At 47.2% G+C, this 16,806-nt stretch overlaps 1 protein-coding gene and 1 long non-coding RNA gene across 4 annotated transcripts in view; both read left to right on the forward strand.

The window, feature by feature from the left end:
- The window catches only part of LDAH (lipid droplet associated hydrolase), a 115,345-nt gene extending 106,569 nt beyond the window's left edge, over window positions 1-8,776 (forward strand). For all 3 annotated transcript variants that reach the window (XM_006167660.3, XM_006167661.3, XM_006167662.3), the window contains one exon: window positions 6,886-8,776. In XM_006167660.3, coding sequence (XP_006167722.1) covers window positions 6,886-7,077 — 192 coding nt within the window. In that variant the 3' untranslated portion in view covers window positions 7,078-8,776. The remainder of the gene's footprint in view (window positions 1-6,885) is intronic.
- A 1,623-nt stretch (window positions 8,777-10,399) lies between these two features.
- On the forward strand, window positions 10,400-13,641 carry LOC106733783 (uncharacterized). The gene is made up of 3 exons (XR_001369680.2): window positions 10,400-10,484; window positions 12,527-12,584; window positions 12,737-13,641. It is a non-coding gene; the product is annotated as an uncharacterized LOC106733783 (long non-coding RNA).
- Window positions 13,642-16,806: the final 3,165 nt, after the last annotated feature.

The raw sequence follows: 16,806 nt of genomic DNA on the forward strand, positions 1-16,806 counted from the left end.
TCGCTATAGGGCGCATGCACTCGACAGACAGACAGAGAGAGACATAGAGATAGAAAGAGAGAAATCACCCCCAGGGGGGATGGCCACGCCGCAATCCCTTCTCCTCCATTCTCCTCTCAGGATCTTGGGCACGCATGCACACACGCCTGGCGTGAGTTTTAAGCCACTGGGTCTGGGACACGAACCGTGGTCGACTACATGGGAGTCCAGCGACATAGCCATTACGCTAAGTGCTGGTTCCCAATGTGTGCTTCTTATCAACTCTCATAAGTATCAGAACAAGGGCAAAGAAGAAGTAAACTGCAGGAAATAATTTATTTTCTTCTAAATCTTTGAATATAAACATCCTGCTGATAGCCTGAGATTCTTAATTAACAATGCCAGTATTTATATAGCATTTATCACCCAATGAGACACAGCACCTCAGAAGAAGTACACAGACTTCCATAACGCTTTAAATAAAAGTAGTCGGGTTTGTTCCTTTTGAGAAACATCACACTCTTCTTAGTTTTCACATCCAATGTAAGACCTCCCAGTTTTGAGTTTTGAGTTTTCATAACAAGGGTCAGTTCACTACAAATTATAAATACGTAGTAGTAAAAGGTGTCAGTTAAGAATGTTGTCTCTGGATCATAACCCGAGCTTTACAGCTCACTCACCGGTTGAATTTAAACAAGTGAATCTGTTGCTTTTTCTATAAAGTAGGAACCAAACACCTTTGTCAGAGTATTGTTGTAAGGACATACCGTGGTGTTGAAATACCGTGGAGGAAGTGCTTAGCACAGAGCCTGGAACACTCTTCTCAGTCTCCATGCATTCGTTATTGTTTACTGCAAGTCATTTTTATATACCACTATGCTAGTATGCACTCCTAACCACTGCGTTGTGGAGTCCAGTTACTTCTCTTCCTTTCCACTTCACCTGTCCTCCCCTTCTCCCCCAACCCTACACACCCCATACTTTTTCATTTTTCTGTTTAGGGTTACAGGTGCAGAGTCCTCTGGTCAGATCTATTGCCTGTGATTTAGAATCTGTAGGAAACAGGAAATATCTCAAGCCAGGGTACATAAAGGCTTTAGATAACCATGTGTTTTCTTTGTAAGCCAAAATTTTCACAGAGAGCCCTTTAGTGAATCTAGCCTGAAGAAGAACTTTTAAAACAAAATAAAAGTTTTTGAAACTGATTCTACTATCAGTTAAAGACTTAACCCAAATGGAGCTCACTCTACATAGTGACCAATCAGGGAGAATCAGAAGTGAAATGAGATGAACACACAGGAAATCAGGAATCCTCTCTGTTAGGCTGTCTTGAACACCAACACCGCTTTTTGTTGAGGATCCCGGTACATGCCTGGGCTGTGTGTGTCCCATGAGGACTTGGCCATGACCTGTCCTTTGGTGGCTAAAGGTAGGTGTCACCCACCATGTTGATTATTGTCCTCACTATCTCCTTCCTGTGTAAGAGAAAGGGCAGCTCCCCCTGGTGCTGAAGCTCTGTAAGATGGACTTCTCACTGGACGTATCCAAGTTATAATTGCCTCACTGGAAAGGAAATACTAAGCTCCTCCTAGAAATAGTCCCTGAAATGTCAGGCAGAAAACAACAGTGGGTGCATATGGTGATGTTCATCCTGTCAGGGGGACTCTTTTTTTTTTTTCATTATTATTTTTTTAATCCAAGCAGAGAAAAAGAGAGAGGGAAAGTGAGAAAGCAAGCTTCCAGGGCTTGAACCACAATTAGCCATATGGGAGTCCAGCACCTTAACCACCACACCACATGCCAGCCCCAGGACTCCTTTTTTTCAATGCTTATTTATTCTGTGAGCATGAGAGAGAGAGAGAGCCTCCTCGACAGATTTTTTTTTTTTAAAGAATTATTTATTCCTTTTACTTTGACCAGAGAGAGACAGAGAAAGAGGGAAAGTGAGAAAGCAAGCTGCCAGGTCCAGAACTCAAACCATGGTTGGCCATGAAGGATTCCAGTGCCTCAGTCACTGAGCCACCTGCCAGCGGCCCCTCCCTAAGAGGATTCTGGAACTGTGATCTACCTCCACCCACCCCCAGCCAGCCCAGCTAATGGGCACATTTGTGCCCCAGTGTAGTCAGGGAGGTCTCCAGAGCTGGCCCAGTAACCTACTGTGGGTCCGCATTGCAGAGTATCCCATTTGACCATTGCACTGCCACCCAGCCCCCAGGGAGACTTTATCAGGGCAGATCTGTTCTGCCTTGCTTTCCCTCTAGCTGACTCTTCCATAGCATAGTTTTCCTAAGAATTCACCCCTATACTGATACTGGGGTGAGGCTCCCAGGGTGGCTTTCTCAGTGTCCAGATAGCTTCAGGCAGAAGTGCACTGGAGCAGAGAGATGACCTGATAGGCACACACCCAAGTCTGGATTACCTGATCTCCCCAGGCTGTCTCATGCTCTGAGGACGTACTGAGCTCTGTGTCTAGTGACTGTTCCCTGTGCTACTTCCTGAGTGTAATTTAAAAGATTCCTGGTGGTGAGCGTAGGGAGTAGTTTAGACGGAACCTGAAGTTACTGGTATGTAATACTTCTAAGTGGTATGTACTCTCAGCAGTGTTCCAGGAGGACACTGTAGTAGGGTAGTTGCAGAGAGATCCCGGGAAATAATGTTTCCATGCCTGGCTGGAGTAGTCACCTGTGGTCATGAGGTCGCAGCATTTTAGAGCTTTAAAAAGAGCTAAAGGGCCGGCAGGTAACGTGGTGGTTAAGAGCACTGGATTCCCACATGGCTGACTGCGGTTCGAGTCCCGGGTCGGGTGGCTTGCTTTCTCATTTTCCCTTTCTCTCTCTCTATCTGTCTCATCAAATTAAAAAATAATAATAATAACAAAATGGAATTAAATAAATAATTCTTTTTTTGAAAAAAAAAGAAAGAGCTAAGATCAGGAGGAAGAACTGGGGAACTCCTGGCCTCTCCCATTATTCAGGAAACAAAAGAAAGACTTTGAGAAGAGCCATGGCAAAGTGAGTTTTCATTTCAGTGGCTTTGAAGTACCCAGAAATCGTTGGAATGAACCAAAATGGGAGAATAGGAAGAATAAATTAATTGAGAAATCTGTAAGCCACAGGAGCTCTGCGGCACTCAAAACTGGAACCCCCAGTGACAACCAGAAAAATCTCTGTGAAGTTATTCAGGTTAAGTCTGCCACTCAAGGCTTAGTTGTTAGTAATTCACTCTCCAGAGTACTACATTAAATATTTAGATACTACTTCTTTAAAGTGTTTTTTAACTAACCATCTCTTTAAATATTGGGTAAGTTATAATGTTGCTATAGTAAAGCCCAGTGGGGTATTTTTAAAGAATGATCTTATTTAACTTTATTTGGTATTATTATTATTTTCCAGTTTGATTAGAGAGAGACAGAGAAAGAGAGAAAGTGAGAAAACAAGCCCCCAGGTCCAGGACTTGAACTGTGGTCAACTATGTGGGAGTCCAGCGTCCCAACCACCACGCCACCTGCCGGCCCCAAGCCCAGTGTTCTCTAAGCGCAGTCTCTGCTGCCCCATATCCAGATCATGGGTGTAATGGCTGATGGAGTAAGACTGTCCAGTGGGCAATAGCACCTAAACCACCACACCACATGCCAGCCCCAGGACTCCTTTTTTTCAATGCTTATTTATTCTGTGAGCATGAGAGAGAGAGAGAGAGCCTCCTCGACAGATTTTTTTTTTTAAAGAATTATTTATTCCTTTTACTTTGACCAGAGAGAGACAGAGAAAGAGGGAAAGTGAGAAAGCAAGCTGCCAGGTCCAGAACTCAAACCATGGTTGGCCATGAAGGATTCCAGTGCCTCAGTCACTGAGCCACCTGCCAGCGGCCCCTCCCTAAGAGGATTCTGGAACTGTGATCTACCTCCACCCACCCCCAGCCAGCCCAGCTAATGGGCACATTTGTGCCCCAGTGTAGTCAGGGAGGTCTCCAGAGCTGGCCCAGTAACCTACTGTGGGTCCGCATTGCAGAGTATCCCATTTGACCATTGCACTGCCACCCAGCCCCCAGGGAGACTTTATCAGGGCAGATCTGTTCTGCCTTGCTTTCCCTCTAGCTGACTCTTCCATAGCATAGTTTTCCTAAGAATTCACCCCTATACTGATACTGGGGTGAGGCTCCCAGGGTGGCTTTCTCAGTGTCCAGATAGCTTCAGGCAGAAGTGCACTGGAGCAGAGAGATGACCTGATAGGCACACACCCAAGTCTGGATTACCTGATCTCCCCAGGCTGTCTCATGCTCTGAGGACGTACTGAGCTCTGTGTCTAGTGACTGTTCCCTGTGCTACTTCCTGAGTGTAATTTAAAAGATTCCTGGTGGTGAGCGTAGGGAGTAGTTTAGACGGAACCTGAAGTTACTGGTATGTAATACTTCTAAGTGGTATGTACTCTCAGCAGTGTTCCAGGAGGACACTGTAGTAGGGTAGTTGCAGAGAGATCCCGGGAAATAATGTTTCCATGCCTGGCTGGAGTAGTCACCTGTGGTCATGAGGTCGCAGCATTTTAGAGCTTTAAAAAGAGCTAAAGGGCCGGCAGGTAACGTGGTGGTTAAGAGCACCTGATTCCCACATGGCTGACTGCGGTTCGAGTCCCGGGTCGGGTGGCTTGCTTTCTCATTTTCCCTTTCTCTCTCTCTATCTGTCTCATCAAATTAAAAAATAATAATAATAACAAAATGGAATTAAATAAATAATTCTTTTTTTGAAAAAAAAAGAAAGAGCTAAGATCAGGAGGAAGAACTGGGGAACTCCTGGCCTCTCCCATTATTCAGGAAACAAAAGAAAGACTTTGAGAAGAGCCATGGCAAAGTGAGTTTTCATTTCAGTGGCTTTGAAGTACCCAGAAATCGTTGGAATGAACCAAAATGGGAGAATAGGAAGAATAAATTAAGTGATAAATCTGTAAGCCACAGGAGCTCTGCGGCACTCAAAACTGGAACCCCCAGTGACAACCAGAAAAATCTCTGTGAAGTTATTCAGGTTAAGTCTGCCACTCAAGGCTTAGTTGTTAGTAATTCACTCTCCAGAGTACTACATTAAATATTTAGATACTACTTCTTTAAAGTGTTTTTTAACTAACCATCTCTTTAAATATTGGGTAAGTTATAATGTTGCTATAGTAAAGCCCAGTGGGGTATTTTTAAAGAATGATCTTATTTAACTTTATTTGGTATTATTATTATTTTCCAGTTTGATTAGAGAGAGACAGAGAAAGAGAGAAAGTGAGAAAACAAGCCCCCAGGTCCAGGACTTGAACTGTGGTCAACTATGTGGGAGTCCAGCGTCCCAACCACCACGCCACCTGCCGGCCCCAAGCCCAGTGTTCTCTAAGCGCAGTCTCTGCTGCCCCATATCCAGATCATGGGTGTAATGGCTGATGGAGTAAGACTGTCCAGTGGGCAATAGCACCTACTTCCCATACCCTGCTCTTCTGCCACTTGTTCCCCACCAGTTTGTCTTCCCATGGTAGCCAGAGTCACTTTCCTCACATACGGACTAATCACGCCGCTTCACTGGAAAGTCTTTCATTGGCCCCGTGAACTGGAGAATAGAGTGTGCCCTTCCTCGCACGCACGGGCGCTGTGCCTGACTCGCTCCCTCTGCCTCTCCAGTCTTAGCTCCTGCGCCCCTGTATTCTAGCCATTTGGAATCACGTCCAGTTCCCCAAACATGCCATGCCCTTTATGCCTTTAACTTTGCTGGACTGCTCCCCGCAGTGTGCTCCCCAGCTGGGAGAACAACTCAGGCACCAACTCTCTGGGCAGCCTTTCCTGCTTCCCACCAGCTGCCCCGCCTCGGGGTTCTCACATCGTCTTTTGTACATGGGGTCTCTTGTCTCCTCTCCCCCAAGACTGCATCTTATTATCGGCTTCCCAGGTTCTTGCTATGGAGTACATGCTCAGTAAGTACTGGCTGAACAGACTGATGACTGAGTGACTACGCGTGAGTGAGCAAATTTGGCCTATTATGGGAGCTGTAAGTGACCATCGCTGGCCAGTTAACAGCTGGAGCCAGTGATAACAGATGTCCTGTGGTTGTTAAAATTTAGTTATTTTTTGTCAAAATTACCCCATGTACTCTTCTGAATATAAGATTTCACTTTCACGTTAGAAATAAAGAAGAACGTAGCAGTTTTTCAGTGAAGCAAAGTAGCCTAGAGATAGATGTGAAATAAGTAAATGTCTATCCATCGATGATATCTGTATCTAGTGGCTCGTCAGGCAAGTCATGTGTATTTTTCTATGTTTTTCTGTGCAAAAGTGCTTCATTGCTTTTCCAGTAACCCACTATATCATATGCAGGTACAGGTAGATAACCCGGTGAGGTTCCTAGTAGTGTCTCAAAGGAGGCTCTGTCTCCATTCAGCCTGCGTGCTGTCACCATCACCATCACCCGGCGTATGGTCAGAACACATCCCCACTGAATCAGCATACCATCCTGCCACACGGAGCCTTTTCTTAGAAAGGTCATCAAGTCTCCTGGGATACCAAAAACATGGTGTCAGCTATATTGAAAAGTCTGAGTCTACCTGATTTATCTACACATTCATTCAACAGATATGTCCCATGTGCCTACGTGTGGCCATATGAAAACGACAGTGTGTCAGTGATCACAGCCACTCAGCGCTGGGTCTTAGTGACTGCCTCACCCTCCACCTGCCTTCTCTCCAGTGCCCCAAACTCAGTACACACAGCTCTGCTGCTGAGTCCTTTTGGCCGCTTACAGGTGATCTGTCACCCTCCATGGGTTTCCTTCCATCAAGCAAATTCTTTTAGTGGTCTTCAGTGAGGCCTGCTGCCTGGAGAGAGCTGCCGTCATGCCCATGTGGGGTGGGGAACGATTCCTAAAAAGTGTTTTATTTTGTCTTCTAGCTTACATTTTACTATGGTTCTGTGGATCCTTGGTGTCCAAAAGAGTACTACGAAGACATCAAGAAAGATTTTCCAGAAGGAGATATTCGACTCTGTGAGAAGAAATTACCTCATGCTTTTGTCTTGTCTTGTAGCCAGGAAGTGGCTGAGATGGTTGCTGACTGGCTCAAGGAAGACCTATCCAAAATATAAGTACTAACAGGGAACAGGCAAGTCCAGCCACACACTGAGGCAGTAGGTGTTACACTTAGTAGGTAAATGTTTAATTTGGGTGCAAAAAAAAAAGAGAGAGAGAGAGAGAAGCTCTTACCTTAAAGACTACCAGTCCCCAGCTGCAGGGCTGTAGGCTGAAGTAAACACAGGTGGTCAATTATTCTATAGGTTAATAAGTCCTCAGGGAACACAGTGACCTATGCAAGGTCTCTTGTTTGTAGAAGCTACCCAAAAGCACCAAATGGTTTACTTTGGTAGACAGAATCCTTGCAGACAAAAGCAATATAAACTTGAGTTACACTGAAGAATAGGTTCTCCTGAAAGAAATTATGAAATACCAACTAGAAACTGGATGGAGGTCAGTGACGGTTAAGGGGCATAGTTAAACATACAAAACATATGAGATCATGACAAGGATACACTCACATTCCAGCAGCAGGAAGCAACGAGTGGGGCATGGGAGCATCAGCCTGGGCCTCCGCTAATGACAGAGATGAAGATCAGCCCAGATGGACCTTGCATGGCTCTTGACTGAGGTCATCCCTGTGGCTTCCTGACCTAAGTGCGTTAGACAAAGAACAAATTCACCAGACATCATTGTGGCCAGATGAAGATCCCAATGATGCCTCCTGCCACAGGACAGCAGCAGGGTCCTCTTCTCCAGGGCCTGGATGGGCAGGACTGGGCCGTCCAAATCATGCCCGGGTAGGCCTGTGTGCACTTGCTCCTTGTGTGATTTACTGCGATAAAATGCTACAAAGACAAGCACTGTGCCAGCGATTGAGGATCGAATCCTTTGCTACGTCATGATTCTTTTCTTCTGTAAATTTTCTAAGTAGTAATTTCTGAAAGCGTATTTTAAATTGGTTCCATCAATTAGCTCTCCATTTCTGCATTAACTTTGTTGGAAATAATTACAAATGAAACAAAGCAAGCCATTAAGTTATATGACTTCACCTTCACTGAGGTCTGGGAGAGAAGGAACTTGTTCTCTGGACTAGTGTGGGCTAACAGTCCTGCTGCTTTCCCTAAACTGACTAATCCGGAGACCTCAGGAGCCAATAAATCCCATTGATTGTGGTGATGGTTGATGATTGATCAGAGACATTCCGTTTTCTCCTAGAGGAAATCCCTCATGGCATTATCATTCCTTCAAGACAATGAGATGTTGTCCTTCGTCTCAAAACCAAAAGCCCCTTGATGAAAGGTTCAGCTCAGCTCTGCTCCCCACCCAGTGGTGAGGGTTTGGTGAGTTATTGTCCTTTCGCATGGCTTCCACATCAGAGCCATGACCTCTCATAGGGGAACAGCCAAGCTCCAGACAAGGGCTGCTGTTAGCCCAAGGGGGAGAGCCGGGGACCCAGGGCTGCCCGCAAAGTCCTTATGGGCACCTGCATGGGGAAATCTGCTAGAAATCATGGTTCAGAATGCCTGGCATACAGGCGCTAACTCATAGCAGGTAACAAGTTCCAGATAACTCGTACCTGCTGGGGGAGAGTATCATTCACGGTTTTTCCTTCAGCTGTTATTTTACATTACTTTGTATTTCCAAAGTCTGCTTGCACAAAATTGTGTCTAATTTCAGGTTTTTAGAACTCAAAAGAGATGCTGGCTCTTAATTCCTGTTTATTATCTGAATACCAAGCACATTTTTGAAATAAATGTTTACCCACACTTAGGACCTTGTCTGGCTGAGCTGTGTATTAGAGGAGATTGGGCACAGTGCGAGCAGTCCTCCGGAGTTAGGCTGAAGCCGAAGTCTGCCTAAGAGTAAAAAAAGTCACATTCTTGTTGCTTTAAGGGAGGGAAGAAGCAGATTTCAGGAGATGTAAGTTCATTTTATTCATTAGGAATGAAATAGAAGGCTAAAATTGACCAACAGTGGAGGAAATTGTTTTCCAAAGGCAGTTCTGCTTGTATGTCGCAGTCGACCCCATGGATGGTCTTGGCCAGTGATTTGGCTTCCTAGTTTTTCTAGTGCTGAGTGAGAGAATAAGCCAGAGTCGGCACCCAGGTGGTTCCGAGTAGGCTCTGGACCACGAGAGCCTCCGAGGCAGCCCCTGTGGCTCACGTGGCCTGATGTCCAGGGCTCCCAGAGCCCATTTGCCACCTGCTTCTCGCTCATTCCTTGGAGAGCCAGAGACCTGGGAAGGCTTGATTTTCCTTTGTCCTACATGATATTAAAACAAAAATATTGGGGCCAGCAGCTGTCATGGTGGTTAAGGGCGATGGACTCCCACATGGCTGGCTGCAGTTCAAATCCTGAACCTGATGGCTTGCTTTCTCACTTTCTCTCTCTCTCTCTCTCTCTCTCTCTCTCTCTCTCTCTCTCTCTCTCTCTTGCTCTGTCCCTCTCTGGTCAAATTTAAATAAATAAATAAATAAAGTTAAATATAATAATTCTTTTTTTTAAAAAAATTGCAGATTAAATAAGGCTAGAGAGACATGACAGCTTAACACAACACCTGACTCTGAATTGGAACTTTTTGTTACAAAAGTACTGTTGGCATAATTTGCACAACTTGGATGGTGTCAGAGATTATGCTGGAAGTAAGATGATGTTAATTTTCCAGTTTCAGGGGAGAAGTAGGAAAATGTCTTTATTTTTACCAGATACTCTCCTAAGTATCAGGACAATGGAGCACTGTGTTAAGTTTCTCTCACATGTGTCAGGGGGAAATAATATTCTATGTACTTGCAACTTTGTTCAAAGTTTAAGATGGTTGTCGAATTTATAAAAATATATTTATTTATTTATTTTAATTGGACCAGAGAGGGACAGAGCAAGAGAGAGAGAGAGAGAGAGGGAAAGTGAGAAAGCTGCCAGGTCCAGGACTTGAACCCCTGTTGGTCATGTGGGAGTCCAGCACCTTAACCACCATGCCACCTGCCGGCCCCAAAAATAATATTTTTTGAACCACCATGGTCTCCTGCATCTGTCTCACATTGTTTCTTTTCCAGAAAGTAAGTTTCTTCTAGGCAGTAAATGGAGACCCGAGTTCAAATCCCAGACCTACCATTTATTAGGTTTGTGATACCTAAGACTTCACTTTCCTAAGCCCCTGCTGCTTATATCCATGAAACTGGGTTTACCTCAGTTTTTACCTCAGTATTTACCTCAGTTTTTACCTCAGTTTTTCGGACTTGGGAAGCATTCTTTTTTGTTTGTTTTTACTGGGGATAAAATGAGGTCATGCATGTAGCATTTTGCACCTTGCTTTGCTATGGGGTAGGTAGGTGCTAAGGGTACCTATAGGAAAAGTGTAGCAAACCTGTGTTTCCTTCCGTGGCCTTCCTCTTCAGTGCAGTGGGTGGTCCCATGATATCTCAGTCTCTTTGAGGAAGATCCTGGAAGAGAAGAGGAGGTGGCTGTCCCAGGAGGACAGGTAGATATGGATGGTTTCAGGGTCGGCAGGTGGCGTGGTGGTTGAGGGTGCCGGACTCCCACATGACCGATCACAGTTTGAGTCCCAGACCTGGCGGTTCTCTCTCTCTCCCTCTCTCTCTCTCTCTCTCTCTCTCTCTTTCTCTGTCCCTCTCTGACCAAATTAAAATAAATAAATAAAGTTAAATAAAAATAATTCTTAAAGAAAAAAAAAGAATGTAGATGCTTTCAAGTGTCATTTTCAGTGTCTCACATAGGCCTCCCAATCCCGTGCAAGTGTGGCTCTGTCCACTTTACCGAGTACCACTGAGGTGCAACGGTGAGTGCCTCCTTCAAGCTCTCACAGTTGCTGAGTGGCAGAGCTGGGAGTCCTCTGCAGGAATGACCTCGTCGTTCTCTTTCCACTGTGTCATGCTGCCTCCTGGAGGCCACAGTGGGCAAGGCTAGCAAAAGTGGAGGTTGGAACAGGAGGGCACATGAAGGGCCAACTGGTGAGAGTACACAGTAGGCCGCAATTGAGTTGTTTTAAAAGAATGAACACCGCAGCAGGTTCCCAGAGGGAAACAGTGCATCTGGCTGTGGGTTCAGAGGAGGGAGGCCCAGGCACAGGGAGGGGTCAGCGCTGAGGCTGCAGTCACAGGGTGGCACCTCTGCAACTCTGCCGCAGCCACCCCATGCTCTGCACCCACACAAACTTCCCCTCGGCTCCCCTGTAGCACACTGCACTCTATTTTTTTGGAGAGGTTTTTGCTATAGGGCGCATGCGCTTGCCAGGCAGAGAGAAACAGAGAGACAGAAAGCAGGAAATCACCCCCCAGGGGGGATGGCCACGCTGCAATCCCTTCTCCTCCATTCTCCTCTCGGGATCTTGGGCACGCACGCACACGCGCCCGGCGTGAGTTTAAACCACCAGGTCCAGGACTCAAACCGCGGTTGACTACGTGGGAGTCCAGCGACATAGCCATTACGCTAACTGCTGGTCCCTAGCATGCTGTATTCTTAAACCCAGGAAGTCACTGCTCTGGTTCTAGAATGCCCATCCTTACCAGAGACGTGGCCCAAAATACCTGCTCCTCCTCCCAGAACAGTCCCTCCCACCCACCAAGCCTTTGTCATCTCCTGGCCATGTCTCTACGGCAGCGTGTACTGTTACTCCGAGACTGTCTATACCAGCTTGCTCCTCCCGGCTCCCACCACCAGTTCTACTCCTGCACCTGAAAGAGTCCTAGGAGATGGACTTGTGTCTTAGTCATCTCTGTACCCTCAGGGCCTACAGACCAGTGATGCAGCCTGTAAATTGCGTTACCAAGGCTAATCAAAGTTTCTACTGTAGGGCCAGCAGTTGGCATGGTGGTTAAGGCACTGACTCCCACATGGCCAACTGCATGGTTCAAGTCCCAGACCCAGGGACTTGAAAAACACAGACTGTGGATGACTGCATGCCCAAAATCCTGAGAAGAGAATGGAGGGAAAGGATTGCACTGTGGCCATCCTCCCTAGAGGTTGATTTCTTACTCTCGCTCGCTCTCTTGTGCTCTCACTCTGGCAATGCATGCAACTATAGCAAAAAAAAAAAAAAAAGTGTCTACTATACCTAAGAAGCAAGAGCTCAAGAAATAAGATTCTGGCAGTCAGACTACTATGAGGACATCACTTCGTGGGGCCTCCTCATCCTCAGCCCTGGGTGTGTCGGACGGACATGGATACTTGCACTTTCATCCTGAAGTGCTTTCCCGGGCTGTGCTCAACCGAGAGACTCCAGGGTATGGGCTGCCCCCTTCCTGCCCTGGGCTACGAGGCCAGCCCACTCCAGCCTACTCCCGCCTGCGGCCCATTCAGCTCTGTGCTCTGGCTGCAAGTGTTACTTCCATTCTCCTCTGCTCAGGCAGGCTCTGGGGTTTGGGTATTAGTAACTCCCAAATATGTGCTTTATTACTTGTTGAGCACTAACCCTGCACAGCACCCCAAGTGGGAATTAGAGCAACAGTGCACTAACTGCTCTGGGATGGTGGAGCGTTTTCATTTTGTCCTGCATTCCTCCAGCTTTCTGGCAGAGGGGCCTGTGCTGACCTCCCCACGCTGGGACAGATTTCCTTGCTGGGTAAGTCGATGGGAAAATTCCTCTTCCCTGGGATGGGAATGTGACCTCGTGACTGGGCGTCCATTACAGCCAGGGGGTGCGGGTGCACCTGCAGGGTCTCCCTCCCTCACAGAGGGACTAGAATCCCGCCTCTGCAAATCCACCCTCCTCAGGCTCTGCAGAACATCTGGGCTTGCTCCTACTGGTCACTGGCGACGCAAGGGCCACACACCTGCACGTGATTAGGACTCAGCAGACGCCCACGGCCCTACAGTCAGCGGCTACACACTGGTGACACGTCGCAGAGGACAAGTTTCTCCCAGATCCTTGTTCCTTCCAATCAGATGGGTGCAGGGCTGTGAGGTCATGGGGCACAGTGCACCCATACCACACCAAACACCACCCTCGGCGGAGAGCAGGGGAGGCCCCTCAGCCTCGACGTGCCTGGAAAGAGCAGGTGTCAGGGCAGACCCAGGACACCCTAGGACCAGGGAGGAAGCAGAGACATCAGACTTGGCCTCCTTTGCAACTGTCACTGCAGGTCCTTTTAGACTCCTCTTCTGAGTGTTTGAGAAATAGTAAAATCTCAAATGCCACTGCTGACTCTTCTTTCTCCCGCAAACACCCCTTCTCTGCTGAATGTGCAATCCTCTGACCACAGAAGGCTGGGGTAGGTCAGGTAGAGCTGAAACATTGCCCGAGCACCGTTACGATCAGGGCATGACCAGAACTGACGCTGTCCAAGGGCAGAGTCGTCAAGGTTATACGTTCATTGTACCTGCCTAGTGAATTGGCTGGAAGGAAATGCGATTTTCCTCCTCGTGAAAGAGACTTTTATTTAGTAGTAATAAAATTAATGCACTAAAAGAGAGCAGGCTTTCTTGACCTTTCACCAGACAGAAGAACTCACATGACAGCCACAACTTGCATTAACATACGAGATGATCCTCAAAAAGCTCATGGAAAAATGCGTATTATGAAAACTCGACGCACAGATGTCAGAGGAAACTGGTATTGTTAGGACCAGCAGATGGTGTAATGGTTATGTTGCTGCATTCCCACGTGGCCGGCTGCAGTTCAAGTCCTGGACCTGGAAGCTTGAAACTCAAGCCAGACGTGCATGTGTGCCCAAAATCCCAAGAGGAGAATGAAGGAGAAGGAATTGTGTGGTCATCCCCCCTGCGGTGTGATTTCTCACTTTCTCTCCCTCTCTTTCTGTCTCTCCACATGTGCCCTAGAGCAAAAAAATCTCTTAAAAAAAAAAAAAGTAAATTCACATTGTATTTCCCTTTTCCACAAACTTTTTAAAGTCCCCTTGTACTGCGCGGATGTTGGACTCCGAGTGGACATGTGTGCCCGACAAAAAGGCTGGTACCGGGAACCAGCAGTTGGCGTAATGGCTATGTCGCTGGACTCCCACGTAGTCGACCGCGGTTCGTGTCCCGGACCCGGTGGCTTAAAACTCACGGCGGGCGCGTGTGCGTGCGTGCCCAAGATCCCGAAAGGAGAATGGAGGAGAAGGAAATAATTAAATAAATAAATAAATAAATAAATAAATAAAAGGGCTGGTGCCTTGGGCAGACACCACATCCCAAAAGAGGTCATCCTGGAAGCACGTCGTGAATGAGTGCAAGTCCCCGTCATCTTCCCGCAGCGGTTGACCTCACTGACCCTGTCCCAGAAGCGCTAAAGGAACAGAGGAAAGAGCTTTCACCTTCATCTGTAGAAAAAGTAGGTGTGAGAGCTGGGATCACCGTAGAGTGCTGCGGGTTTGGGCCTGCCTGCCCCGTCTGGGAGAGATGGCCATGTTGCTGAGCGTGGGGTAAAGACTCATCCCCAAGGGACCAGCAGTGAGCATAATGGCTATGTCGCTGAACTCCCATGTAACTAACCGCAGTTCAAGTCCCGGACCTGATGGCTTAAACTCACGCCCGGTGCGTGTGCGTGCGTGCCCAAAATCCCGAGAGGAGAATGGAGGAAAAGGGATTGCGGGGTGACCATCCCCCCTGGGGGGTGATTTCTTACTTTCTCTCTGTTTGTCTCTCTCTGTCTTTCTGGCGAGTGCACGTGCCCTATAGCAAAAAAAAAAAAAAAAAAAAAAAAAGACTCATCCCCAAGAGTCCTAGTGAAAGTGACATGCTGAGCTTGCTGCAGGAGCTTACTGCTTGCCCTGGGGTATGTAATCAGCCTTGCAGAGGAAGCTGTCGCAGTTGAACCCTACACCTGGGGACTTGGGAAGCCCAGCCTCTAGGGTAAGAGCAAGATAGATCCTGCCACCTCCTGAAGTGTACAAAAACAAAACCTTTCCAGTTCAACTGTGCTTGGGATGACAGTGCAGTCACACTTTACAAATGAGAATGTTCATTTCCCAAAGAGACCATGTTTTCCACCAAGTTCGGCCTCTTTTCGCTTGAACCCAGGCTTGATTTTTCAGAGCCCCAGGATGCAGTGGCCCCGTGCCTGAGGCCCCCAACCTCCCCACTCCACACTGGAGAGCCCGGGTGTTCAGGGAAGGACCGTGTAGCTCCCTCTGCACACACACACTTCTTAAGGCGGCCATTCCTAATGCCTGCAGGAGTGAACCCTGCTCCCCGCTGCTGGGTAGTGGGACTAGATTAACACAGCAAGGCTGAATGACAAAAGCAGAAACGTGCTTCTCTAGAGACCAGTCAGAAACACTTTCATGAATAAAATATTTAATCGACTTATCTGTACAAAATATTAAAATGGTTAATGAAGAGTATACAAGCATGTTTAACAAATATATACTGCTATAGAATAATCAAGAATAGAGACTGCTGTTTTACAGGTCATTTACATTTCCATATATACAATCTATTTAAGACTCGAGAATACATATGCACGTGGGTCTCTGCCTGCCCCTGGAGGGGTCCCTGCCGGCTGGCCTGGGCATGGGCAGCATTTCCTGACATCAGCTCGGGCTGCCCAGTGGCCACGCTGGGCAGTAGGGAGACAGACCAACCTACAACCCACAAGCCTTGGAGTTAACGTTCTGGCCACCCCAGCGCTGGAAGATTGCCGACAAAGGAGATTTCAGTTTGTGTTAAATGAATTTGTAAAATCTTGCCCCTCCCCCACCTCCTTACTCCCAAGCCGAGAAACAGTGGGTGTCACTACGAAATGAAAGGGGCTTCTACCCCCTAAAAATAATTAATTTTGTCTTTAGCTGCTGAGGGAATGGCGCGCTATTGAACCTTGATGGCATTCCCGTCACTTTGAGTCTTGCCCTTTCCTTAAACATCACGGTGTTGGAATCAGATTAAATTTGCTTTCTAAGCTTCAGGCCACTAACCACGTAGGGCGTCCTGCTCCCCACCTAGGGCCTGCTTATAAACAGCATCTCTGTAAGCTGGCAAGAAGTTCTGCCGTGACCTTCATGGGGAAAGGATCTGCTCCTTTATATACAAAAGGGAAAGGGGGGGGGGAAGCACTTTTTCCAAACTTTTCAGAACCCCCTGCCGAAAGGGCACGTTGCAGTCTGCATTGTAATCCTTGTAAAAAATGCATTAACTTTTCATTTGGGGTGAAATACTTCCAGCTAAAAGACCTAGTGGCTCCATTATGATTCTTCCTCACAGAAGGAATAAAAGCAGTTTGCACTGCAGTATAAGGGGAAATGCAAAAGCGAAATTACGCTGAGGATGCTTGTGTTTAATCGTGATGTCTCCACGGCGGAGAACGCCAGATTCCCCTCTCAAGGGTCTCTGTTCCTGGCTTAGAACTCTTGAGTATTTCCCAGCTAGAAAACATGACTCATCCTGAGCTTCCTTCCTCTTTGAAGAGAATCGTCATCTTTTAAAAAACAGAACGTTGAATGGCTGATGTTTCTGCTAGATCCTGACCCAAACATATTGGGTCGTTGCAAAAGTCATGACACATTTTGCATAGAAAGAAAGTCATGACTTTTCTGATGACCCAATGTACGTCAAAAGGAAACAAGCCTTGCTGTGGTGCCCTGCTTCCTCAAGCCAACTGCTCACCTCCAGCCAAGCTGCTGCCGCCCCAAGCCGTGGGAAAAACAAAGACACGGCACATTTGCCGACTTTGGGGTCCTCAGTCACACCAAGATAAAAGATGCAGGCGAGGGAAAGCCCTCCACACACCGTGGCTGTTTCAGGCCCACTCCCCTGAAAACCCCGGGTGAGAGGTCTGAGAGAAGCCTGGCTCCTCCGCAAGACCCATGAGTCCTGTGAAATGGGGACAAGTTGTGTGCAGGGCCACT

This window comes from Tupaia chinensis, unplaced genomic scaffold (assembly GCF_000334495.1).
Source record: "Tupaia chinensis unplaced genomic scaffold, TupChi_1.0 Scaffold144952_1, whole genome shotgun sequence".
Classification (NCBI taxonomy): Eukaryota; Metazoa; Chordata; class Mammalia; order Scandentia; family Tupaiidae; genus Tupaia; species Tupaia belangeri.